General features: G+C 38.6%; 2 protein-coding genes across 2 annotated transcripts; one reads left to right on the forward strand and one right to left on the reverse strand.

The window, feature by feature from the left end:
- The first annotated feature begins 3,276 nt into the window (after positions 1–3,276).
- Positions 3,277–3,899, forward strand: LOC131290998 (large ribosomal subunit protein eL38). The gene is made up of 2 exons (XM_058320193.1): positions 3,277–3,406; positions 3,485–3,899. Exon 2 carries the CDS (start codon positions 3,486–3,488, stop codon positions 3,696–3,698), a length of 213 nt encoding a protein of 70 aa, XP_058176176.1. The 5' UTR covers positions 3,277–3,406; position 3,485; the 3' UTR covers positions 3,699–3,899.
- A 9,043-nt stretch (positions 3,900–12,942) lies between these two features.
- Positions 12,943–24,267, reverse strand: LOC131293526 (platelet-derived growth factor receptor alpha-like). The gene is made up of 18 exons (XM_058321602.1): positions 24,202–24,267; positions 24,107–24,131; positions 23,844–24,031; positions 22,274–22,587; positions 22,001–22,194; positions 20,237–20,405; positions 19,979–20,154; positions 19,882–19,910; positions 19,435–19,568; positions 19,285–19,351; positions 19,046–19,211; positions 16,347–16,501; positions 16,138–16,274; positions 15,993–16,060; positions 15,042–15,204; positions 14,848–14,953; positions 14,567–14,672; positions 12,943–13,220 (listed from the first exon to the last, which is right to left on the reverse strand). Exons 1-18 carry the CDS (start codon positions 24,265–24,267, stop codon positions 12,943–12,945), a joined length of 2,541 nt encoding a protein of 846 aa, XP_058177585.1.
- Between the last annotated feature and the right edge of the window lie 2,009 nt (positions 24,268–26,276).

Raw genomic sequence — 26,276 nt, forward strand, 5'->3', positions numbered from 1 at the left:
TTTTTACAACATCACTAATTATAAACGTTCGAAATGTTTTGATTATTCTCATTCGTTATCACGTTTCGCCCCCGGAAAAATAAACCTCGTAAATGCCACGCGCTGTCGTGCGCGAAGGCATGTCCACACTCACACACATGCAGTGTATAGGCAGAGACGGAAAAGTAGGTCAGTCAGAAAACCGAAACCGAACGGGATCCGCCGACTAGCAAGGACGAACTTGTTTATGTTCCCCAACATTTAGCGTTTTTACTTTTACTCATACGCCCTACCGTTTTTTTACTGGTGAAATGCTCTGAACCGATAGAAATTTGCTGCCCACTTGTCCAAATATCACCCAGCCGGTGGTTGTTCGGCCATTTTAGGGCAAGGGAATATTTAGAGAAAACCTTAGTGAATATGATGAATACGGTGACAAACTACCGTACGTGTTTACGCGTAGTTCTGTTGCACCTTAATTTAGTCACCGGTTTAGTACCGTTAGTTGGCCAAAGTTCTATTTATAAGCACTTACTTCGTCACTGTTTCGTTCTGATATTCACTATCGGGGGGTACTCTGCAGGAGCAAACAGGCGACAGGTTTTCTTCTTTCAAATCTGTTTTTGATGAAGCGCTAACGAACAAAACACTTTCTTGTAACGACTAATCTTTTACACTGTTGTCTCACATACGTTAGTGTTAATTAAATTACTCTTTGTAATCGATTACGCAAAACGAAAACTTCACAATCACGGGACAATAGTCCAGGGAACATAGAAAGAACCGCCCACGTTTGTATCCGATCTGCAACTGACAACGATTCGATTAGTGTTGACAGAATCGGGATTTGGAAGATTCGAAGATTCGATCCCTAGACGGATTCCAAAGATTCGAATCCAATCTGACGGAATCTAAGAGCCCCGCTACACGACCCGAAAACTCAAAAACTTCTCGGCGAGAAGAGGGGAACAACCGAGAAGTTTACGTCAAAAACTTTTCAGCTCCGTGAGCTGAAAACTGCACCCGAGAAGTTTTTGGCAGCTAACCGAAAACTCAAATGCGTCAGAAGAAGAAGACGAAAAAGAAATAAATGTAAACATAACAAATCTCAAAAACAAAATAAACGAACATATGGTGATAAATTTACGTGTTTCTTTTGTAGTTACGGTAATATTTTGTCATTTTATAGCTAGAATATCAATTATAAATTCACTATAGATCAGGGGTTCGCAAAGTCCGGCCCACCAACTGATTCCAAAATCTAAAAGTTTCAAAAAGTTTAATGATAAAGATTAAAATATTTTATTCTACCACTTTTTATGTAACTTGAGAACATCAAAATCTTCCTTCTTCATGCGAAGAAAGTTAATTATAGTTTCATTTGCATGCTCTGCTACAGTATTGTCCAGCAAACGGTTGCCATCTTCTTGCCTCCGCACAATACGCCTGTTGCGTTGTTGCAAGTTTTGGGTACTCAACTCGATGACCCGCGATAGGGTAGTTAGCCACACTTCAACAGATTATCCATCTTTTACTTTTTGTGTGAATTGAAATAAGATCTTGTTTGCTTTGAAGGAAGATTTTTGAGTTAACTGAAAAATCAAAAACAAAAACCTCGTCGCGCCGCAAAGTTTTGAGTTTGCGGCTCGTGTAGCGTGGCTCACAGAATTGGTACCACAAAACGCGGCTACACGAACCGAGAAGATTTTGACGTAAACTTATACGGTTTTTGAGTTCTCGGTTGGAGTTTTCGGTTCGTGTAGCGGCCCGGTAAGGATTTATTTCGATTGGGATTCGAATCAGATTTGATTTGTTTGGGATTCGTATCAGATTTGATTTGTTTGGGACTCGATTTGATTCGATTTTGACTTGATCCCAATCTATTTGAATTTAATATGACTCGATCTAGACACGTAACGAGTCGATCTAGAGATAATGTAATTGATTTCAGATTGCTCTAGTGTTGCGTAATTCAGATTCAGGTTCTTGAATCAGAATGAATGAAGAAGGGTAAAACAATTCTCTTTATACTTGCGGGACACCTCAAAAGAGAACAGTTTTGACAACGTGACTGTGCGTTTATAACACCTATTTCTATTAATTAATTCACTCAAAAGCTATTCAAACATAAATTATCAAAAACTACTCGAGTTTGCAGTTGAAGAGTTGTAGAATTTTGATGGCAAATAGGCATGTGAAATCCCCAACGAGAAATTTTGGCGTTATTTTGGGGTAAAAGAATTCTCTTCAGAACTGCCCGCTCTTCTTTTCAGAACTCTTTTACCCCTTCTTTTGCAGCAGATTTTCTATGCAATCTAGTTGTAAACCGAAAACGCCAAAATTTCTCGTTGGGACGGCTATAAGAAAAATCTAACAACTAATGAAACAACGAATATGCTGGTGAAAACACGGTCGAATGCTTGCTAGTTGGCCAGACTTGCACAGTAAACAATCAACAATAAACAAACAAAGGTTTGACAGCCAGTACCTCCTTCCACTGCAGTGCTTTCGAAAAAAAAAATATATTGGTAGGTTATGAGGAGTCCATGCCTACCAAAAATACACTTGGCAAGGTTCTTTTAGGTAGGCATGTATACCTTTGGTAGGAACGTGCAGCAAGGTTCTCCTTGGGTACTGTCTGGCGCGAGTTAACCCGGCCCCGGTTAACCACCCCGAGTCGGTCGATCTAAGCGTTGCTATTGGATTGCCACTGATGCTATGTTACACCCGGTAACAACGGCTATAACAAAAATTAAACAACTAATGAAACAAAGAATACGCTGGTAAAAACACGGTCGAATGCCTGCTAGTTGGCCAAACTTGCACAGTAAACAGTAAACAAACAAAGGTTTGACAGACAGTACCTCTCGAAACAATGCGGTGCCTCCCAAAAAAAAATTATTAGTAGGTTATGAGGAGTACATGCCTGCCAAAAAATACACTTGGCAAGGTTCTCTTTGGTAGGCATGTACACCTTTGGTAGGAAAGTGCAGCAAGGTTCTCCTTGGGAATTCACTCAAAAGTTATTCAAACATAAATTATCAAAAACTACTCGAGTTTGCAGTTGCAGAGTTGTAGAATTTTGATGGCAAATAGGCATGTGAAATCATGCCTAAAATTATTCATAATTTTTGCATACACAGTACTTTACTAAAAATAGTAATACTAATTTCATGATATAACTCGATTGTTGCTTCATTAGAAAACGGTTCGTTTGAAAGTACAATCACATTGACTGTCCCCTCGTCAATGTCACATATTTCTAAAAAATCACGCTAGAGTGCAGCACTGTTCCGAATCGGAAACAGCTCTTGTCGCCATGTTTGCCGACGGCTCGTTCTTTCTCGGGTTGTCGTAAACGTCAACAACACGCACGTTCCTGAGGTGGATTAAATTTTCCATTTTAGCAGCCCATTCCACGTCTTAAGTAAGTGGAAACCATCGTTAGTTAAAGCCGGTCGGTTCGCGAATCGAAAGTAATCGAAACACTTGGTGATTTTTTCAGAATGCCGCAGGAAATCAAGGAAGTGAAAGACTTCCTCATCAAGGCCCGCAGGAAGGATGCCCGTGCCGTCAAGATAAAGAAGAACGAGACGAACACGAAATTCAAGATCCGCTGCTCCCGGTACCTGTACACGCTGGTGGTGAAGGACAAGGAGAAGGCCGAGAAGCTGAAGCAATCCCTGCCACCGGGCCTGCAGGTTAAGGAAGTGAAGTGAAGTGGTTAACGATGCTGCTTAACTCTTGTGTACGGGCGGTCACCGGTTGATGCCGCTGGTGACTGGTTGCTTGACCGCGAGAAGTAATGTGATCGGTTTCGTTCATTTGGTCTTATTCTTGTCTGCACGATATTGAAAATGCATTGTGAAGCCTTGTTGCTTCTATCGCGCTGGTGAATAAAGATTATGTGATGAAATCGACGGAAATTCACGTTGCATTAAGCGTATCCATCTATTCCGCTTGTCCCGGTATACACATGGTGTCATTTTACAGCATCGTGCCGGTATAACGCCCTTCCGAAACGGTTCGTGTGTGCTGTTTGTGTTGCAATATGTTCCCGAACGATGGGAAGTTAGGTAAATTTTGGCGGAAAGAATAAGATTAAGAAGTTTATAGCCAAAGTTGGGTTTAATTGACTTGTGTTTATAATTTCGTATATTCTTTTCAGGAAACCTACATCGGATCGTTCAATTGTCATCAAGAGCTGGCTAACATGGGGATATTTAGTGTAGTGTTGCTGAACACTTCCCCGGATGTTTTTCCTCTGTCTTTGCAATCAACACATTAGCCTTTCTAGTGATTTACTTGGAGCAAATAGCATTCTTGATCTGGCTCCTTGTTAGTTTTGGATGTAACGTAAATTTCCACCATGGCCTATGAGCACTACGTACCATATTTGACTATATTTTTGCGGAAAAGATTATCCCGCAACGGCATTAGGTTATTGAGCACGATATTTGTTTCAATTAACCTATGGCAAAATTTCAGAACTGGTCGACTTTCTCGTTTTTGAAAGCCGTATGTTAAGAAATTCTGCACATGCTGCCAGCATGTAACCCAGCTGGATTTAATAAAATGGTGGAGAGAAAATTTATTGAATTTTAGCCAATTTACGTTCACATAAATTTTTCCCGTCCATGCTATTTGAAGCCTCAAAATTGAAGGAGCAGATATTAGCAGGAATGTCTTTTAATAGTCATTTTTTTGGTATACAGTAGTACGAAGTAGTGTACGCTTGGGTTTATTTCCCCAATTGCTCTCTTTTCAGTGTTGAGTGTTAAAATGCTATCCTGTCATTACATTTCCTTACTCCATCGTTAACCACATTTGCTCGGGGCGAAGTTTTCCATTCGTGGAATACAATAAAATATGTTTTTTTTTCTTTTCTGTTGTTTTAATAAAATTTTCTGGCTCGGAGGGCGCTGAAGTGTTATCGATCGATTGAACCTTCACTTGAAATAAAAAAATTTCTTATGGGCCGGCTAAAATCAGCTGGTGGTCCGGATTTGGCCCCTGAAGCGAACTTTGGCGTCCACTGCCCTAGAGTATGGGTTGTGTGGGATTCCTTTGCACTAAACAACTCCTCCTGTGTTTTAAATGATTTTCTCTAACAACTTTGTTCTTCCACTTAAACAACCTTTCCTTTACTCTACGACTTCAACTCCATCTGCTACCACTCATCACTTTTATATCACGGGAGACCTATACTTATCTTATACATTTTTTAAAAACCCTACCCGTAAGCTTATATGAGTGTGATTGTTCCTTCTTTGCTATCTCTTTTTGTTCTGGAATCGCAACAACCGCCGGACGCTGCCTCGATTCACCGTCGGTTCCGTTTACGGTGGGGGCCACGGTATCCCCCTCGTCATCTTCGTCATCTTTCTCATGCTCATCATCGCCCTCATCGGCACCATGTCGGCGTCTCCATGTTCCTTCGCCTCGGAGCTAGAAACCCTACTTCGGCTCTTCTTTCCATCTTGCGCCAGCTATCCCGTTTGGCCCGCAACATCTTTCACCGTGGTCGTTTTGATCATCTTATGCTAACGTCGTTTTCTCATCCTTCTGCTAACACCACCACAAATAGCAGCGGGGACCTCGTTCTCCTCGGAAGCGTTCAGTTCCTCATTCGTCTCGTGCGCCTGATCCTGGCTATCGTTCACAGTTTCCTCCTCAGCGATGTATGTAGTCGTATTGTCCTGATCGGCTCCATTATCTTCCGAGACTGCCACCTTGTGCGATTCTGCCTGCTCATCATCATCAGTTAACACTATGCTTATTTAAATTGTACTTTGCACATTTTCGCTAGGATGAATATAGTTGCCACCTTGTGCGATTCTGCCTGCTCATCACCATCAGTTAACACTATTCTTATTTAAATTGTACTTTGCACATTTTCGCTAGGATGAATATAGTTGCCAATGATCTTTTTAATTTCTCCAGAATATCTTGCAGCCATGCCAATTTCACTTTGTTCGTCTATAACGATGTTGAAGATATGATCTTTAGTGTCCTTGTAGTTCCTTTTCTCCTTTGCGTACTAATTCCGAACGTGAGTACTCTTCCATTATCCGTATCGATTCCACATTGGCGGAGATCCTACAGCTCACACTAAGTAGATTCCAGCGCACAATGCGTAATCTTCAGTACACACAGTGCAATCCACAGCGCACAGAGCGAATCACAGCGCACACAGCGCAATCCTAGTAAACTTAGACGAAAACTTCTGCGCACACTGACTTCATCTTTGGTTGAGTCCCCATGTATGGTTTTTATAATGGTTTTATCTTGTTCTTCTTCGGCGATGATTTACTACAGAACGGCTATTGAATCCAGCTTCCTGGGCCTTCGCAAGCTAACCTGGAATCATAGACCTCTATTGGTTAAGGACCGGCTACTAAGGCCATATGTCCTGATTTTCTGTAGGCGTCACATTTTGACTGCCACCATGCGGCCAAGAGCACTGCTAACCAACGCACGCAGTCAAATTGTGGCTGTTCATCCGGCGTCACGAAAGCAATATTTCCTTCCGTTTGTCAGATCGTACGAACCTCGTGATCCGCTTGATTACTCAAACAACACGAGAGGTGCGGCGGCTAGGATTTATCTGACTTGAGCTCCAGCTCGACCACCTTAAGATAACCTTACTTTTCCCTAACTATTTCAGGAACTCCGCGCACTGCTAACGATCCGCTCTGAAGCACTACCGAACTGGAATTGATGGTTTTATCTAACGACCTTTTTCTTCTACCTAACGTTGTTTGCTTATGGATTATAGAGACTTTGGCCTTCTTGGTTACTCCGACTTCAACTCCATCTGCTACCAGCACTCCTTTTTCTATCCTAATCTTTATTATTTCAATCTTTACTTGATTCTTTTTTGCCCTACTCATATTACATTATTTAAATTTTTAAGGATTTTGAAATTTCCATACAATTATGTTTTACTGATTATTATTACACCTAACTAATCTAACCCAAAATATATCTCCGAAATATCTTTTAAAACTATACTATTCTTCATAACAATTCTAAAAAAAGAAAGCGTTAAATTCTCTTAACATCTCAGCTTCCCAGCACCCATTGTTTACATTGCCCATGCTTACATACCCACTGCTATACACACCTACACATAAACAACAATCGGCAGAAGCGCGGAAAAGTCATCTTTCGGAAGCGCTAAAGGTTGAACAAATCGACCGTCTAGGACGGATTCGGAGGTAGACAAACCTGCTCCCAACAGCGGGTATTGAACGTTAAATGCTGTTTGTCAAGACGAAAAAACATCATCCTTGCACCTGCTTCAACTGGAAATATTTGCTCCGAAAATCCATTGATACAGTTACTGTTCAAGATATCGAATGATCTTAGCCCTGCAACGTGGAACGATGGCCAGCAACGGCAAAGGCAACTAAAATATATCCAGGGATTGAAACGATTGACATTTCGCTCAGAATTAAGATCGCTTAAGCGATGTGCAACCACCGTCACGTCCAGCGTCGCTGTCTATTTGGCAGACTCTTACCAAAACTTTCCGTAGTGTCCCTGGCGGTGACAAAATGAACGTGAGCAAGCTTAATCAGCTGAAGGTGGCGTATTATATTTTTTTCAATAACACGTATACATAACACGCCACCACCAACACCGGTAACCACCTCATGAAAAATAAGTGCGTGTTTTGTAGAAGTTCAAATTTTATGACACTTTTCTACAGTAAGCCTTGTTGTCAAATAAATCATAAGGAAACAAAAAGAAGCACTCATAAGGAAAAAAACAAACATTTTCTCTTGTTTAAACAAGTTACTTATCATTTTATAACGTTTCTGACAAATCATTGAATTCCTTGAATTGCTGTGAATTCCATTCCACTGTTCCAGTCGTTAAACGAAGTTAAATGTGACACTTGTTAAGCTTCAAGTAAACAAGTCTATATTGCATGTTGCACCTGCAACTATGGATATGTATGACATGTCAGCTTTTATGCAACCAAACTTCTAGTGCATTTGTTGTTGAAATGTGTATTTATTCACAGTACGTCGAAAGGTTCAAATTTGAAATTTGATTAGAGTCGCCACATTCGAGTAGCTTTTAGGTACTCTGAAGGAGGCGCATGGTCTTCCACGCCAGCGTGTGTTTCATTTAAAAAAGTTATAGCTAGGAAGTATTATATTCTTTTTGACGTAACGACCCCGTCTCTTTGGTCATGATGGTTTTTCCTTTGTGGACGTGGATAATAGCCAGTCCTCTCCATACAGCGGAGAAAGTCCCGGTCTCGGTTGGGATTCGAACCCACGTCGTCAAGATTGTGAGACTCAGCGCGCCAATGGGTCGATTTTCTTACCGGCGGAGATTAAATAACAATTGAGGGTATTATGATCCAGTTCCGCGTTATTGCTCGAAAGTTTCCGCATATTTGCTCGAATAGCAACCTGGGTATTTATACAAGTATTTCAAGGTATATAAATATACTAGCTGACCCGTTTGATGTTGTTAAAAATTGGTTTAACGGTCACATTATATTTCTTAAGTACATTAATTTCATTGTATTTACACTTTTTACGTCGTAATAAGCTTATAGTGAGATTGATTATCATCCTTATTTTGTTATTAATCAAGCAGACCCATTGAATGAACGATGTTTTATGCACGCCTGGTGGGCCATGTATGACGTACATATTAGTTTTCTAAATTGGGTTTCTATTAGAGCTTTTTAAGAATCTGCTAAGGTGTATTGCCGATGTCTAATAACTGTTTGGAAAAAGTAGAAGCTGATGGATCCTGTAGCATTTGGACGTGCCTGTTTATGCTTAGCTAAAGTTTTTCAAAATTGCTCCACAACACCGATGAGTAAGGCAAGTTCAGGTGATCTTATCAGCATAGGTGAATCGTGGCACTACGGGAAGAGTTTGCCTGAAATCACCTGAGAGGAGAAACACAGTACAGTTGGTCCCCGCAGTACGCGAATGTTTGGGACCAAACGCAATAGCGTATATCGAATTTTCGCGTATTGCGGATTCCTCTGCCATATCGTTTATACTTCATATTGAAGAGTTGACACTGAGAGGGAACCGCTTATTTAACTTATCTTCCAAATCACTAATAAATGTTCCATTTTTTCTATTCCAGTGCATATTAAAAACTTCATTCTACCAAAACAAAGTAAAATTGACTAATCAGAAGTCGAGCAACCCTATGAGCTGTCAGTTGTAAAAAATCGCGTATTGCTAATTCGCGTATATCGAGTATAGCGTACTGCAGGGACCTACTGTATTACTGGAACAATCTTTATTACACTTCACGTCTTTGAGTGTTCTGTACAGCGCCTCAAGAGAATGCTTCTTTGCCATGGTGCATTCTTCCCAGAAAATTATTTTTCACTGTTCCATGACCTAGGCCATGAGTGATTGATTTTTGATGTTTCATACGGCTTTTGGGTTCCTATTGATGTTTAGAAGTAGCCTAAATGATGAATCGGTCGTTCTACCTCCATTTTCAACTACAATTCCAGATAAAGCAACTGGTATTGCAATGTCATTGTTTGCTCGTATTTTGGAAAGCAAGAGCGATATGAGAAATGTTTTGCCAGTTCGGACTGGGGCATCCAAAAAAAGATACCACTTTGTCCCGTTGATACTGCCATGATAATGCGTTCGTAAACATATGCTTGTTCATCAGTCAACATTGATACGTTGTGAGAAACGATATCCAACATGACTGCAATATTATGCTGCAGTTCACGACTTATTTCAGTGTCCATCAAATTAGATGCACTTCGATTCGGCGAACCTAAAACATAATAATAACTTAGCGGTAAATTTTTAATTACCATGCAAAGATCCTCGATACTAATCATAGCTTGTCGGACTAAATTCAGCGACATTATTGTTTGAACACACGTTTTGTTGTATCATGACTATGCGCCGCATTTTGTCCTGGTAACAGTAAAACTTACGCCACGTTGGATTGCATGTAAACGTGACGAATAAGCATGCTCGTCCCTATTCGCGAGTTCATAGCCTCGCTGTAGTAACTATACTGAAATTCGTTTTCACAACACTGGTAAATGAGAAGGTTTTCTCACTGCTCTAAGCAACAATAATTTGAACACATATTCTACTACCACCAATTAACAACATTAGTTATTATTACCAAAAATTAACAAAGATTTTACTATCGTCACTTATATGAAACGACTTGTTTGAATTAAATTCACCACTTTTGTATTAAACTCACCACCACAGTATGTCAAAAGGCATGTTGCTGTGTCCGTTTATACTTGTTGTAGTTCACTTTATGTGTCATTGCTGAATGTAAACAAAACAAACAAACCAATGTATGACGATAGAAAATTGTAATTAATTAAAAAAGTATAAAATTTTCAGATATGAGACATAGTTAAAAACCTATTCTCATACCTAAGGAACGTGTGTGCAAAGTTTGAGTTTAAATGGTTCAGTCGTTTAGGAGGAGTTTGAACACTAACACCGTGACACAAGAATTTTATAGATATAGATAGTTTTTAACAAGTTTCGAGCACTTTGATTTTTAATCAATTTTCAAAACGATCGAGTTATTGGTGTGTTTTATACTATGGCTAAATGGCTACCCGGTTGACAGAAATTCAAATTTTCTGCTGGTGTCATGTACTTCCAGCAAGAGTCCCAGCAACCTCCCAGCAAGTCAAAATTTGACGGATCGCCCATGTATTGCCGCACACATTTGCATTGGTTTGCTTGGTGGTGTGGGTGAGATTAGCTCGCGTGTAGGTGTGTGTGTGTATGGTATATTCTACGAATGTGATATTTTCTTCTACCCGCAGAATGCTGCGGTGAAATCAAAACATTTGTTTTTTGAGAATTAAGTCATCGGATGTTTATTATTCCGATATTTGCGATCACACTGTTTTCTGACTTACCAGTGTAGAGTTCCGGCCTCTGCAGTGGACTTGCCGTCCCAGAAAGATCCAATTCTTAACTGCATATGCGATCCAGCTAATGCACCATTCGACGCATTCTTTAGCTTTGCTTCGACATTCCTAAAAGTAAAAAAAAGTTAGAATGTTACTGATTTGAAGTACCTAGATTTCCATCATTATCATACGTTTAATAGTTTGTTCTTACCTCAGCAGTATTAATGGCACGATCATAACACTTGATGCACAATGCACTTGCGTCTGCACTCTGAGATTGCTATGACCAGAATGCGCAAATACATGATGCTGTAGTCGCTCCAGCAAGAAACACACTCACATATCTCAAATACTATTCGTACGTAAGTACGTGTACGCGTATAACGACACAGTAAGCATTTGGCGATAGTTTGGTGTTGCATGGTTGCAAAGGATAGAATATACATAGGACGCATTCGTACCTTTTCTCTCCCTAAGAAAACGACCAACGCACACATTCTCATTTCTAATCATAGAGTTAAGGGGGGGAGAAGTACAGATTTTTGGATGCGGGGACCCAAAATCAGGGTGAACTGACATTTGTCGTCAACCGGGTAAATAAATCAAAGTGACTTGTCTAAACACAACGTTGATATGAAAAGTGCATCCTGAATTATCATGTTCTTGGTAAATACCAAGATCCATAGAACCCACATATGCTTCGGACACATACGGTCTATAGAGATCCATCGACCAGGAGGTGCTTGAAACTGCTCGATGATAACGACGCGCGTCGTTTCGTATCCGCGCATCGTCTCGATACGCAGGTGGCGTCGTTTTGGATCGTCGAGACGCCCAGCCATTTTTTAGCTTTTTTCAAAGTGTTGTTTACCTTTTGTATGGGCCAGCGTCGAGAAGTTTATCGTTTCCGCGCTCCCAATCATAATACCCTCAAATGTTTTGAAAACTTTTTTTTATCCAAAAAGACTCATTAAAACAAGAAATTAATTTTCTACCACCGGATACGCTGTTTTTATTTTCAATTATTGAACTCGATTGAAAATATAATAAAATTGTGCCATTCCTTAGTTTATCACAGTCAAGTTTCACACTTATTCTTTTTATGTTCAGGGCGTCAGGTTTCCACTGTCCGAAAAACATGAATCAACATCAAATAGACAATGTACGAATCGTGTTGGATGGTTTAAGGCTGGTGATTGGGAGCTATTAGTGTTACATGTTAGTGTGAATGTTTCTTCTAATGGTAAGGGTAAAACCACCCTTACTTATTGTGGAATGCTTACAGTTGTGCTCTATTTATATGGCGGTAACAACATTTTCTTAAAATTCTGTAACATTTAAGCTCGGATTGTGGAAACATCCAGCAATATTTGTCTTAACACTAGGCCAACCTGCAGTACCGAGCTCTGATGGGTGTTGCTTTTCTTTTCATCTACGCAAAATTGGCATTTTCTGTACCGTAATCATACGTAAAAATTAACAGTAAACATTATAGAGGGCCCGACGAACGCGCATACTACTTGTGCGGATTAGCTTCGGCAAAATCCGGGAAAACTCCTTCATGGAGAGAACAATATACTCCTTTCCTTTGCAATGCTACAGGAAGCAGGGTGTTTTTGGCCAATTTAGGATGTTTACGCATACTGCCTTACAAATACCGTACATCTCTAATTTAATCATTTTGGCACAACTCGTGAGTCCGAAGCCGCCTCATTTATGACATACCTCTCTAGCCGCCAACATATGGTGAGCTCAAATTTATTTTTTATATTATTTATTCATTAAGGTATGACGGACGTTGTCGTATTGTTAGAGCCCACATGCTCTACCTGACATTTTTGTTCTTAGCTCAAATGATCAAAATTAAAATTCCTTCATGGTTAAAAAATCAAAGAAAACCCTTGCTTCCGGTAGCGTTGGAAAGGAAAGCAGTATTTAGCTGTTCACTCTCGCTGCAGGAGTTTCCTTCGGGGATGAGTTTTGCTAACCCGCCCAGCACCATCAAAACACATGTACAGTGAAAGGACAACAGTGGGCCACCACCTCTTAGTGGTTTACTTATTATTGGCAATAGCCAATCGAAGCTGATCGCTTGTCGGCGGAAACACGTATGTGGGCTCGATCTCGTTGAAGTCGATGTAGATTTTCTTGTGTGGTTCCAGCTGTTTGGAAATTTGCATAAACGAAGGCCGCTCGTTCGGGTCCTCGCGCCAGCACTGCAGCATCAGCTCGTACACGTCGGGGGTGCAATTTTCCGGTCGCTCCAGCCGCTTTCCACCCTGCAGGTAGGCGAAAAGCTCGTGATTGCTCACGGAGGGGTACGGGTAGCCACCTTCGGGAGGAAAAATAATTAACAACTCTCAAAACGAACGAAGAAAGTAACGGACGAAACAGAAAAGAAGCGCTCCTCTTGTCGAACGCAAATTTAGATTTCGACCGTCTGTGGTAATGCCTGTCTTTAAGAGTTTACCAAACATTACCCTTCGAGCCCTAGTGCGTATTAGTAATGGGTTTGTTTTAAAGAGATACTAATTTTGTTTTTAAGAGATAGAAAAATGATTTCGAATTAAAAAATAAATCCCTCCATTTGATAGGAACTACTACTTGGCGCATTATATTTGAAAAACATTCTGCCAACGAACTATACTTAAATTTAAAATTTAAAAAACGATAAAAGGAAAATTTTAATTGATTATAGGTTATACACACAGCGACGGGTGACAAGAATCGGCTCTTAGACTTAAAGGCTTTTCAAAACTAACGGAAAGATTATCAAAACGATAGAATCATAAATCAGGTTTCTGGTGTGAGCCTTAGGTATAAATCAATTTAAATCGATACTGCTCACATGAGTACACTTAAAAGCCAATCTATTGAATAAATTAGCACAATTTGCGTTCGACGTAAAACAAAATTAGTAATGTGTTCGATGGAAAATGTGGTTGCACCTATTCAATGTACCATATGTACAATGACCGGCACGGAAAAGTGCTCACCTCGAAATTTTGTTTTGATTTTCGCTTTTACATATTCCTTAATGGATTCACTTATGAGTTAGCGAGACCAAACACATTTAAATTTTGAGAAAATAATAAAAAAAATATGAATCTTAAAAAACAGGGAGAAGATAAAGTGAGTATTAACTAATATTAACAAATTGTATATTTAAAACCATGAATTAAACACGTGATCATACATGTATGTATGTCACATTTGTCATAAAGGGTGCTAACAAACCTGTAAAATATTAAAAAAAAAAAAACAATGAATTGGTTAGCTTGCAATGGAAAAGTTTATGCAAAACTCGATATTTCAAAGTGGGGACTTTATCTTGTCACTGTTTTTTAAGATACATGTTTTTATTATTTTTCTCTCAATTATTAATTTTTCTCATATTTTAATGATTGTTTTCGCTAGCTTATAAGTGAATCTCATAAGGAACATTTCGAGGTGGGCACTTTTCCGTACCGTACCTGTAACTAATGCTGGAAGCAGAAATCACAGGAATTTTCCTACAGTTTGTTTCATAACGAACATGATACGCGGAGTCCTGCTTTAAGGAAAACCACGCAATTGAGTCATAATGATGCATGTGTGAATTAATTCAAAATGATGTTTGCTAAAATGGGAATTGACGTACACAAAGGAGTTCACAATATGCATGATTACTGCACTTACCAAGCGTTCCTATTTCCCACAGCACTATGCCGAATGCCCAAACGTCACTCTTGTTGGAGTACAGATTGTCACGCATCGCCTCAATCGACAGCCAGCGCAGTGGGACCTGGGATGGCGAAGGGTGTCAACCCGGAGCAAATCGGAAACGGTGCGTGATAAGAATATTGATGAAAGTGAAAATCACGGGTGTCAACAACGGTTACGGACGATTACGCGCCAGATGGCGGCCCTTTGGGGCGGGCGGTATGATTTTGCTATCAGATCAAAGCGACCGTGCGTACCTTTTTGTTCCGCGTGTTGACGTAGATGCCGGTGCGGGATAATCCGAAATCCGATATCTTCAACGTTTTGCGCTCGTCGATGAGAATGTTGCGAGCGGCCAGATCCCTGGTGGAGTTTAGTGGAAAGTTGATATAGTTTGAAAAGACAATGGCACCAAACGAGGACGAGCGTGAACAAGACGCTAGCCGCTTACCGATGGGTAATCTGAAGTTCCTCCAAATGCTCCATCCCGCAAGCAATCTGTTTCGCGAAGTTATGCAACTCCTTGTGATCAAGCACGTACTCAAGGGAACTTCTTCCCAGCGCGGAGGTGTTATCCTCTTCGCCCAGTGCACCGCTCAATACGGTGTAAGTAGCTGCAATTGATTTCCACTTGTGAGTTAAACTTTTCCAGCTCTACCCTTAGGTGAGTTTTAATATTCCTTAGATGAAAAGCTTGTCCAAAATCCCAAAGTTCAAATCCCTAAACGGCTTAATTCCGTTATTGGCTTTATGTATGTTGCGATTCTTTTATTTAACGCTTTTAAAGCTATCAACTTGAATATCGAACCGTATTCAAACAAAACACAAATCTGTTTGCATTACAAATGTTTGTTGCATTCACAAGGAATAATTTCCTAATAGAGTTAGTCAATTGCAAATTGCCTAATAGGAATGAGGCCAATGGTCAACGAGCAATATGTTGAAGATAGGACGAAAGGACCATAGATAGAATCAAGCCAGAAAATCGTAGTAAAACGAAAGAAAATCAACAGTAACAGCCATAGCCATCTCTGGGCCTTTTATCAAAAGTAATGTAACATTGAGTTGTTTTGTGTAGTATAATAAAGCAGGAATCCAGAAATGGTTGTTCCAGTCAATCACATTCATTTAATTTGAATTTAATCAGTTGAAATGTTCGAGTTTGTGTGCCGTTTTTCGGTAAAATTTTAACTAACCGTGGGATACATTTTCTTAGTCGAGAATTTTCGATTTCATTCACTGGTAAGTAGGATTCCGGCATGCGTTAAATAACCATTATTGAAATTTTTTTACTCAAATTAAAATTAATTAAATAAGCAGCCACATTATATTATCATATTTAACGTTTATGGTAGCTTCTCAAGACTCTTTCGTCCATATTTTTTTAATTAACTCAACTTACTTTCAGTAACCGAAGGCCGGGTTGTTGTGTCCGTTTGAGTAATGTAGGACGCATCCGAGTTAGAGCTCCTGCAACAAACATGGAAAGATGTTTGAGCGAAAAACCACAATGGTACACAATCCGGATCCGGCTTTTCGAAACTTACGATGTATGCACAAGGTCCAAATACTTAACCATGGGACCGAAGAGATTATTCGGGGCTATGTTTTGTGACATGTTGACGTTTTCCAGCTGGTGCACTTTGGCGAGATGTTTGGCTCGAATTTTACGCAAGTACTCAAGCTGAAACAGATTGGTATACAGTCAGCAGGCAGTGTGGATGCATTAAGATTGCATTCTGTTAGCAAAATTTACCAAATCACCACATCCAATGTACTCCATAATCATCGTAAGTGGTTCCTTGATGGTGCAGCAACCGAGCAGCGTAACGATGTTGGGATGTTTGCCTACTTTTTTCATCATTGCAATTTCGTCAAGAAACTCGTCGAATTCATCACTGGAGGGACATTCTGTGCAAAGACATTCAAATGATTACAAGCTTGACATGCTAGAAAAAGTCTAAGTATTGGAAGGACATACAAGTATGGGGGCAACGAAACTGCTTAACACGCATTCTAACTTCATACAAACAATCGATAAATATAATTTTTGTTCAAATCGCAGCCTGTTTTTCATTTTTCTTCACTGCTTTTGTAGCCAGAGGCAGATTAAGCGTTCTAGGTGCCCAAAGCAGGTATAATTGCAAGCCATTAAAACACACGCTGCATTTACCACACTTTTTTTTTTAAATTAAAAAAAATCACTCAAGAATAATACCTACAATTTATCAGAATGTTATTTTATTCAAATGGTTTTTATTTGACTAATTTCATGCAAATTATCAATAACTACCAAAGAGATCCTTTTCTGATCCATGATCATTTTTTGTCAAAAAAATACAATTTTATTAATCTTGGTATCAAACAATTTTTCAATCGTTTAAAAACTGAAAAAATATTTTTATGTAAAAAAAGTGAAAACAACTTTAAGCATTATTTCCATGTTTTGAAATGTGCCGAACACTAATTTTTCATGTTCATTATACTGTTTAAAATAATTCTTTAAATTGATCCCCTTTAAATTCAATTGATTAATTGATTGAATTCTTTGAATTGATATACGTTAGTGCATCAATATTGTCATTTTAACCCCAACAAAAACACGAGAAAGAGTTACGCATTTGATATGTTCAACAACTCGCCGACGTTCCTGCCACGTTCAAGCAATACCCGTCCACTAAATCGTTTCGTATGACGCTATAGGAATGGTTACCCACCGCAAAAATACAGGAATAATTAACGAATCTCAACTGGAAAATGTGGAGGAAAAACAACCACTACACACAACTGTCATCGAAGCAGCGCTCGACAATATACCTCGTTGCGAATGGCAAAGTTCCTTATGGCATGCTGCTGATGCGGATAGGACGTACGACTTCATCATGTTGTATGTTTTGTGGTGAATGGGACACTCTGGAACACAAGATCGCCTCCTGCACTTGCGTTATCGCCGCCAGAAACAATTCTTCGTCTATATGCAAATTACATCATACATGCCATTGGAAACAATGATATTAGCAATTGATTTAGCTGTCCTAAATGTATCACTGCTCTTGTGATACTAAATTGTAAGGCCCTTCTGTAACTACGTTTGCTATTTAAAATAAATAGTATGTTTTATATAAACAAAAACAAGCAACTGTTTGGGAAAAAGTACGGAACCTACGATAGCTCGAGGCCCCAAGCAGCTTCTTAGTTGGCTGACCCTATGAACAGCCACGTCGTCTTTGGTCTTGTTTGCCTCGAGGCTTTCTAGACTTTTCCCTTTATGTCAGTTCTTTTTTCACCATATTAAATGCGAGTCCGGTACTCACTGCAATGGTTAGTATATCTGAAATCGTCGCTCGGATTCCTCAAATGATCCTCCCATTTGGCGTATAATTAAACCATTGTCAATAAAAACTAGGTAAGGAATTTATTTATATCGCGTAAAGATGAAAAGATCATATTGTTTATGGAAAGATTATACAACATCACTTTAGGATTTGATTTAAAACTACAATTTTTGACGAATTAATTTTTTTTACGAATTCGTCGCTTATATCTTCAATATTCCTCTCAAATGATCCCTACAAGATGCATACTAATTTGAACATGCAAGTGAACTTGTTACTGTGTATTTGCAGCGATTTGTTTCTATGTTCTTTGTATGCCAAACTTGGTTGTTGAATGTTCCGTTACGTAAATTTGTGCATCAGTAAAAAAAACGAAATTTTCAACATTTTCATTTTTCAATGAAATAAAACTTTTTGATTTTTTATTGGTATACACTGTACCAATCGGTAAGTGGGACACTTGAAAAAAGTACTACTATCTGGATTTGCGGTCAATTCTAGAGTACTTAGAATTGATAACAATGAATTTCGCTTATCACATCTCCTTTGTCTATCTTTCTACAAAATGCATAATATCGCCAGCCAATCGTAGAGCTGGACATCTGCTTTACAGGTTTCATTCGTGGTTTGTTCTAGTTCTCTAACTATTTTCACATGTTTTTGATATTTAATGTTATTGTTATGAGGTTCTATGACATTTTGTTCATGCCTTGCAATCGTTTTTACTACCATTTTGCACATCTCTAGCATAATTTCTTCCTATTGTTGTTATGTTATTGATTCGCGCTACATAATGAGTGTAACATAAAAATTGCTCAAGTTTGTTCAAATTGGTTTTTATATTTTAAGGTGGAGATTCAAAAGGATTTTTCAGAATTTTCAGGCCAATTTAGAGTAGAAACATATGTGTTCGTAGCATATATTTATTGTAGTTAAACTGACACTTTGAAGTCATATATTCAAACTTAATCCACAATATGGCTCAGTTTACATTATCGTAAAGAGGAACATTGCCAACGAGGAGTAGAAGTGCAGTACATAGAAAGAGTTATTTTACACGATACATTAAATACTTGATGGCATTGAATAACCTGTTAATTTAACATATCTTTTTACTTACTTTTGAGCTGCTTGATCGCAACAATTTTTGGTCCATGGGATCCCGGTAGCTTAACCGCACTTGCCATGAAAACTCGTCCAAAAGCCCCTTTACCAATCTCCCGGCCGATTCGGAGACACGAATGAGGGACTTCCAGATAGTCTGCATCGCCTCTTGCTCGTGCGTTCTGCGAGAGAATGTAGAGAAAATTATCGTTGCGCACACTGTCGAGCGTTCTTTCGCGCGTGTGAAAGACTCACCAGAATATCCATATCGATGTACAGCCTATTCTCTTCCATTTGTTGCATTTGTTGTTGGTCGGTTACGCTGGGGGAGAAGATCAGTTCAGTACCAAAAAGCATGGTATGCAGCATACATTAAATATAGTACGATATTGATCGCAACAGTACCTGGATCTGACGTAGACTTCTCTCCAATTGTTGGCTTTCCAGCGTATTTTCGTGCGCCGCTTGTAGTAAATGAACAAACTGCTAGCAATTCCGGCCACAAGTACTATTATCATTACACTGAAGACTAAGGAGAACTAGATCAAACAATAAAAAGACCAACATTCTAACATTAGCGTGATAACCATATTTTTTGTGTAACACCTGTGGTATTCATGAACAGATATACGGAACTATTGATTTCCATGAAATCTTTTCAACACGCATTTTTTTAACTAATCAAATAAAATTAGCTTCAAAGCATTTGACATCTTATCTCTTGCACGAAATAATCAAATGCTCAATGTATTTTCACGAAATAAAAAAAAAGTTAATGCTGCTGTTATAAAAAATAGCTATAATATACCGGGCTTAACCGTAACATGGAAGAAATTCATTCTGGCCACTTACTAGGAAAGATTTTGAGGAATGATGGTGCACTGTAAATAAACATAAATTTGGTGAATGTGCATGATAGTTTTTTGATTGATTGTAGTGTGAAACCTACGCTTGTACTTGTACGTCCGGCTCGTACATTGATTGCTGTCAGCAAATGTGGTCGTTAGCAATATTCCAGAACTCGGGTGTGGTGTAGAATCGTCCAAACGAAATGTGTAACTACTGGTTGTCATGGGATTGGTCGTGGCGGTGCATAGTAGGGCAGCCGTTTTTTCCGAATAAATTCTGCAAGTGATAAAACGAATTACACAGCATTGTTGCGTGGTGTTTGATGATGATGAACCGAAATGATGACCGCGTTACTTACGCCATTTGTAGCTCAATACGGTGGGCCGATGATATCCGATGCCAAGATTCATTTAACAATGGGCGCCATGAGATCGTGACAACATTTTCCTCATAATGCGACAAGAAGAGAAATTCTGGATAATCATTCATGTACTCACAGTCGCAGGATGCATCGGCGGTACAGTTTCCTAGTAATGAAATAAATTGCTTTATTTAAGCGTTTTCCAATCAATTGCTTTTAATTTGTGGAGTGAGGTTAATTAATTAGCATACCACAATAACATAATTGCATAATGTGATTTAACAAAATCATTATTAATGTAACTAATAACAATATTAAGGGGCGTCCAGATCATATGCGGTCAAACAATAATGTGTGAAAGAAATGTAATTTTATATTTTATGGTGGTTTGTTGGCATTCATGTCCGGATTTTCGGACAATTGATTAAATTACACACATCACCTTTCGTACATTCAACTAGCCAATTCTGTTTGCAGCAGAATGCTGGTTGTTCTCACAGTGTGTTGTTTTGTTATGAGTGTTCCATCGTTCTTTCCTAAGAACAACCAAACATTTTATGATAGGTAGAGATTTTTAGTTTTTTTTTCTTTTTGCACAAGCTTTACACATTCTTGTTTGTAAATATTAACGTAACGTATTTTGAGGAGAGGCGTGAATAAATACATGCAACTTTTTTGATAAATAAAAATAAAAATAATATGTTATAGTTTGAGTAAACATGTATTTATTCACACTCCTTTTTGGTGTTTAAAAAAACAGCAGTCCGATTCTATAAGGCTACTTAAATATGGTAGAGTTTGCAAGGTATTGAGGCAACCGCTATTATTAGACTGGAGTATAATATTTTTTAGAGTTTATCAAAAGTAATTAACCTTTCCAATCCATTATTTGCCTTTGCATACTTTCATAGCACTAGCAAACTTGCCGTAAACTTAACTAGCAAAGATGGATAAAGATTGGCTCAAATGTTTTAACATGGATGTTTAGATAGTTTCAAGCACAAGAAAGTGTGGAATGCTGTGCACCGTTTTTTTTTATAAATAAAACAAAATGGGTACTTCGCATGGAAGTAAAAAAGTGGTAAATTTTTGTTCTTTCCTTTCAAGCACCAAACGAATATTTATAACGAGGTGAGCATAACCCTTAAACGATGAATCTATTCAACAGTGAAGTCCAAACCTTGCAGGAAGGCCATTAAAGAACTGAAATAAAATGTCAACAAGTCATAGTTTTGTTGGCAATGGCCAAATTTTCGGTCAACTGTCGTACGGGCGTGTCGTTGGTCGTCTGATATGTTTAAATACTAAATTGTTCTAATTTTACATTAAAATGAACTTAGTGCGCTTGAGTAGTTTCTTATGAGTAGTTCCTCAGTCGAGGTACATTGTTTTTAAGAAATTATAGGCTAAATGAATATTCAAATTCATTAGGAAATTGTCTATAACATTAATTAAAACTTTTAAAAATTGGGGTTTTATAGCAAAACAAGGGACCACAACAGCATGTGCTTACCTTTCGATTGATTGGGAACCTTAGGCTGCGGAGGTAAACATAAAATAGCATAAGTATCTCTCTACATCGGTCAATAAACATGTTGTTATGATATGTTACATACCTCGTAGTCCGGTAGGGTGACTGCACGCGCGTGGTTGTTAGCCGCAGGATGATATGTCATGAAATACGTAACGAGTAAAACGGGCGATCGTTTGTGTTTGGTCCTGTAACAATGTACCGTGTATCGGTGGTTTTTCTTCACTTACCTCGTATGGGAGCGAAGTCGCGCTCGCAGTTTCGCGTATCAATTACTTTGAGCTGCACAAAGAAAATGAACTTGTTTCCGGCGAAATGACTCAAATCGAACGCGTGCGAACTGGATTCGAACGGAAGCGCCAGTTCCTTCATGCTGGAGTGTTGACCGCCCCATCCTAGTTCGTTGTTTGTGCCACGCCGAACGCTGGAAAAAGCGAAACCAATGGATAAGGGTTTCGTGCTATCACAGAGATCACGTTATGGAACGGTAATTTATAACCTACCGGATGAAAATTAACTTTGGCGTCACATTTTCGGGTAGCTCGGAGGTGTTGAACGGTCCAACCTTCCAACTAACGATAAGCTGATTACTGCTTGCGTTAAGAACTGCCGTTGTATCTAGGAGCGACGGTAAATGTTGAACGTAATGGCAAGAGCACAAGTCCTCTACACAATCCGGGATGGAAATAGTTTCAAAAATTCGACTGGGGATATTTAATGCTTCAACTTTGATGGAGTAAGTGCACAGCTGCTGGATTGGACATGTATGTTTTAATACACCGTCTGTATCGGAAGGTATGAGCACATCGGTGGTCAACTGAAAAATTAAAATTAAAAAATTAAATAACATTAAATGTGGTTTGGTTCAACCACAACAGCAACTGCAATAATGGTTAAACATTGGTAAGGCTTACACTATAAGATACTGTATGCGAGCCTGGCATTGCCTGACTAACGATACGGACAATTGTTTAGAATAGTTTTATCAGAATTATTGGAATTATTATTAGTTATCAAAAAAGTTAATAGAAAACAACTATTATCTCACATTCAACTATTCTACTACATTCAGCACAACTGCTCGAGATGTCTATGAGGTTGTAGTGAAAGATTGCTTTCGTCTTCCTGCACCATAACGGGATGAGCGCAATCATGTTCGTCTACCTAATCTGCGTTAAAATAGCCTTGCATCTTAATTTGGATTTCGAGGAAGTTGACGAGTCGATTATACTATCAAGAGCACAGCTTTCATAGTTCACGTAATGATTTTCAGAACCTGGTAACTAGTAAAGGTGAATGTTTTGTGAGTAAATAAAGTAATAGAGCGTAAAATGTGCTTAATGGGAAGCTTCCGGTGGAGGAAGCTGTAACACTAAGGTTAATCTCCCCGTTTTCAGCATTATCCATCCGGACCAGATCGAGGATTCAGGGACCAAAAGACGTAGAGGGGTTTTAGCCGGTAAATATCCAGCACAATCCGTGGATTCATGACAGGCGAGGACCGGATGTCTATGAAGATTTACTCTTCTTAAAAAACAAAAAAATGTTGTGCAAAAATTAGTGCATTCAAATGTCAAAGTGAGTCAAACCGTATTTTTTTATAACGGACGTTATTTGCCCAATATCATTCTTGAAATGACATAAACTACAACTTCGTAGGTTGTACTACACGAAAAAAAAGAACTAATATACTTCTTCTTGGCGTAACGACCTTGTTGGTCATGGCTGCCCCGATAAGGGCTCACGAGACTTTCTAGCCTATGTGTACGTGGATAGTCAGTCCTCTCGTACAGGGGAGGGTCCGGTCTCGGTTGGGATTCGAACCCACGAAGTCGAGGTGGTTTCAAATCGTCAAAGTTTATATGCTCCACCCTGGACTTCCCAAACGAATTATGCAGGATCCAACTTAGTTGAAAACATAAATTTCTTAAAACCAGGTATTTAATGTAAAATACCCTTTGCTCTTTCACGTAGGATTACAAATGGACTAGTTGTAGCATGTCGAACATCACATAAAAAAAACTTAGATAGTTCCTTAGTACTCCTCAATGGTATCATGTGTTCTGTACTTACCGTATCGGTAACGATGGGTGCACATTTTATGTGCTGTTGATTTTGAAATGGGCTCTCTTTGAGGGTGCACTCTTCGGAATCGATATGATCCACGGATACGGAGTAGCCAGCGTCTGCTGGCAACGACGAATTCCACCAGATATGTAGCTTTAGGTGCTGCTCGTGACGAACCGGAATAACTGCAAGCCCTGCAGGGAGCAGAGTAAAAGTGTATGCCACCTTAAACGGTAAGCTCACACACGAATATCTTCTCAACAACTCACCACTCAATGGACCATCAGCAGCAACCTGCAGGCAACGAAATATCAACAAACAGACTTAAATATTTGATAATAGTACCGTTAACGGTATCATTTACCTGGCCCAATTCCAACAGCAGATGAAAAACTAGGCATAAGATAAAAAGCTTTCCAAAAAGCTCCATTATATCGTAACTTCAAGGCAAGAGAATCGCCAGTGTGTACACCATGGTGGACTGTACTTATGGGTTCATTTCTAAGTAGTTTAAAACAAGATTACTTTTCACAAAATTCCCCTCGCTCGAACGTTAAAGTCACATTTTTCTTCGTGCTTTTCACTAGTCACAAGTCACATTTTTCTACGTGTTTGTACTAAGTTTATCTACTCAGTCCTTCACAAAACTTTTCACTTCACACAAAAATCTTAAATGAGGCTCTTTATAATTTAAATGACGCATTATTCATAAACTTTACCCTGTGTGGTTAAATTTGAGGATAAAAATTTAATAATTAAAATAAAAAATAAATGAACATTTAATAATATATTAAATGATGGTAATGACCATTTGAGCTGTAAATGTTGTTGTACGTATCTAAATATTGAAAACATCCATTCCAACATATTATTTTCAAATGTTTTACTTCATTTGTTCTTAATGGGGAATTAAAAACTAGGTTTAAAAACACAAATGTATTTGTGTCCTATCGGTCAAAGGTTAAACTGATGGATTCCAAACCACCCAGCGAATGGAACAAATATGAAAACGAAGCTGCGTCCATTTGTTTGCTTAAGAATTTCATTAAGCTAAATGAAGTTGCTAACACCTATTGACGCTAGGGAGTAAATAAGTGAATACGATATGTACAAAGCAAGAACAGCTGATCCGAGGAAGGATACTCTGACGCATCGGACATCCTCTAAACATTTCACGGTGCATACATAATAGCTTTTAAATTATTTCAGGAATTCAGTTTGAAAAAAGGAAAGAAAAGGTTTTACCAAAACATTTTCATTGTGAATTAAGCTTAAATAACCTTTCCACGTGAACACTTTTCCACGAAAAGTGAACATTAGAAAAAAAAATCATTAAGAGTCTAGAAAGAAGGATAGGTGCTATCAAGAACTTGAGCATAAGTACAATCAACTAGGAATAAAACATATGAAAGGAAAATTAAACGAAACGTCAATTGAGTAATTGTGCCAAGGAAAAACCTAAACCTAATGCATCCCTCTATCCATAATGTACGTTGCTCGGTACTAAACTGAATTGCCGATCGTAAATAAAAAATCAACTCAACACAGCAACATCATTAATGGCAAAATGAAGCAAGGACATGTGCAAAGGCGACGCCGTTTCAATAGAAAGATAAAGCGATACAAACAAACGGAAAGGTTGTTTATTAAGTATTGAATACAAACACTGTTTCCCACAATCCTAATTGTTCCTAGTAGAGATAAAAGAAATAATCTAATTCAAAAGCACGCCACTTAAAGCAGAGGAACAACAATTTAACTTTATAAAAAGTAAAGTATATAAAAGTTAAGCCGGTTATTTTGCTATCCTGCTCATGTTTGTGTGGTTCATTCGCTATTGTGCTAATGTGTAAATGCCTTTTCACTCAAAATTTTAAACAAGTGAGTAAATTAATATGTCACACAGTTCAAATGGCAAATAACAGAGTTGCTTGTTCAAGAGTAGAACGAAGAGATTTATCACACTCTGGAATGGTAAAATTCAATAAAAGAATCATCAAACAGTGCATTGCGTTTACTGTAAACAAAATTATCCTTGGAATAATATTTTCTTATGGCTCACGACACTGTGTGATTTCAAATACATTTGCGTATGTAAACACCACCAACCGTAAAGATTCAATCAGAAAATCCAGAAACATATGCGTTTGATGTTCGAAATGGTTTGATGTTTTTGACTTGTGAAAAGCAATGTATCAGGTTTATTACATTCACAAACGGTAAACCGGGTTGTATTGCCTTGTGTTGAACAACAAATGATTTCTGATGATTGCAAAAAGATCAACCAATTGCAACTTAACAGGAACGTATACAAACTTGTTGGATGGAAACACTCGTAGTAACTATTTATTCAAGTCACCTATAATTATAAACAAATCAATGTTTTGAACATATGACAACAATGTCGTTTGCCTTTCCAAAAACAGTATCGACATATTT

Source organism: Anopheles ziemanni, chromosome 2 (assembly GCF_943734765.1).
Source record: "Anopheles ziemanni chromosome 2, idAnoZiCoDA_A2_x.2, whole genome shotgun sequence".
NCBI classification, from domain to species: domain Eukaryota; kingdom Metazoa; phylum Arthropoda; class Insecta; order Diptera; family Culicidae; genus Anopheles; species Anopheles ziemanni.

Coding starts and splice junctions, on each gene's coding strand:
- LOC131293526 (XM_058321602.1), bottom strand. CDS start 24,267: ATGGAGCTTTTTGGAAAGCTTTTTATCTTATGCCTAGTTTTTCATCTG. Junction 24,032..24,106: donor TGCTGATGGTCCATTGAGTG/GTGAGTTGTTGA, acceptor TGCTCCCTGCAG/GGCTTGCAGTTATTCCGGTT. Junction 19,352..19,434: donor GAAGTCTACGTCAGATCCAG/GTACTGTTGCGA, acceptor CTTCTCCCCCAG/CGTAACCGACCAACAACAAA.
- LOC131290998 (XM_058320193.1), top strand. CDS start 3,486: ATGCCGCAGGAAATCAAGGAAGTGAAAGACTTCCTCATCAAGGCCCGC.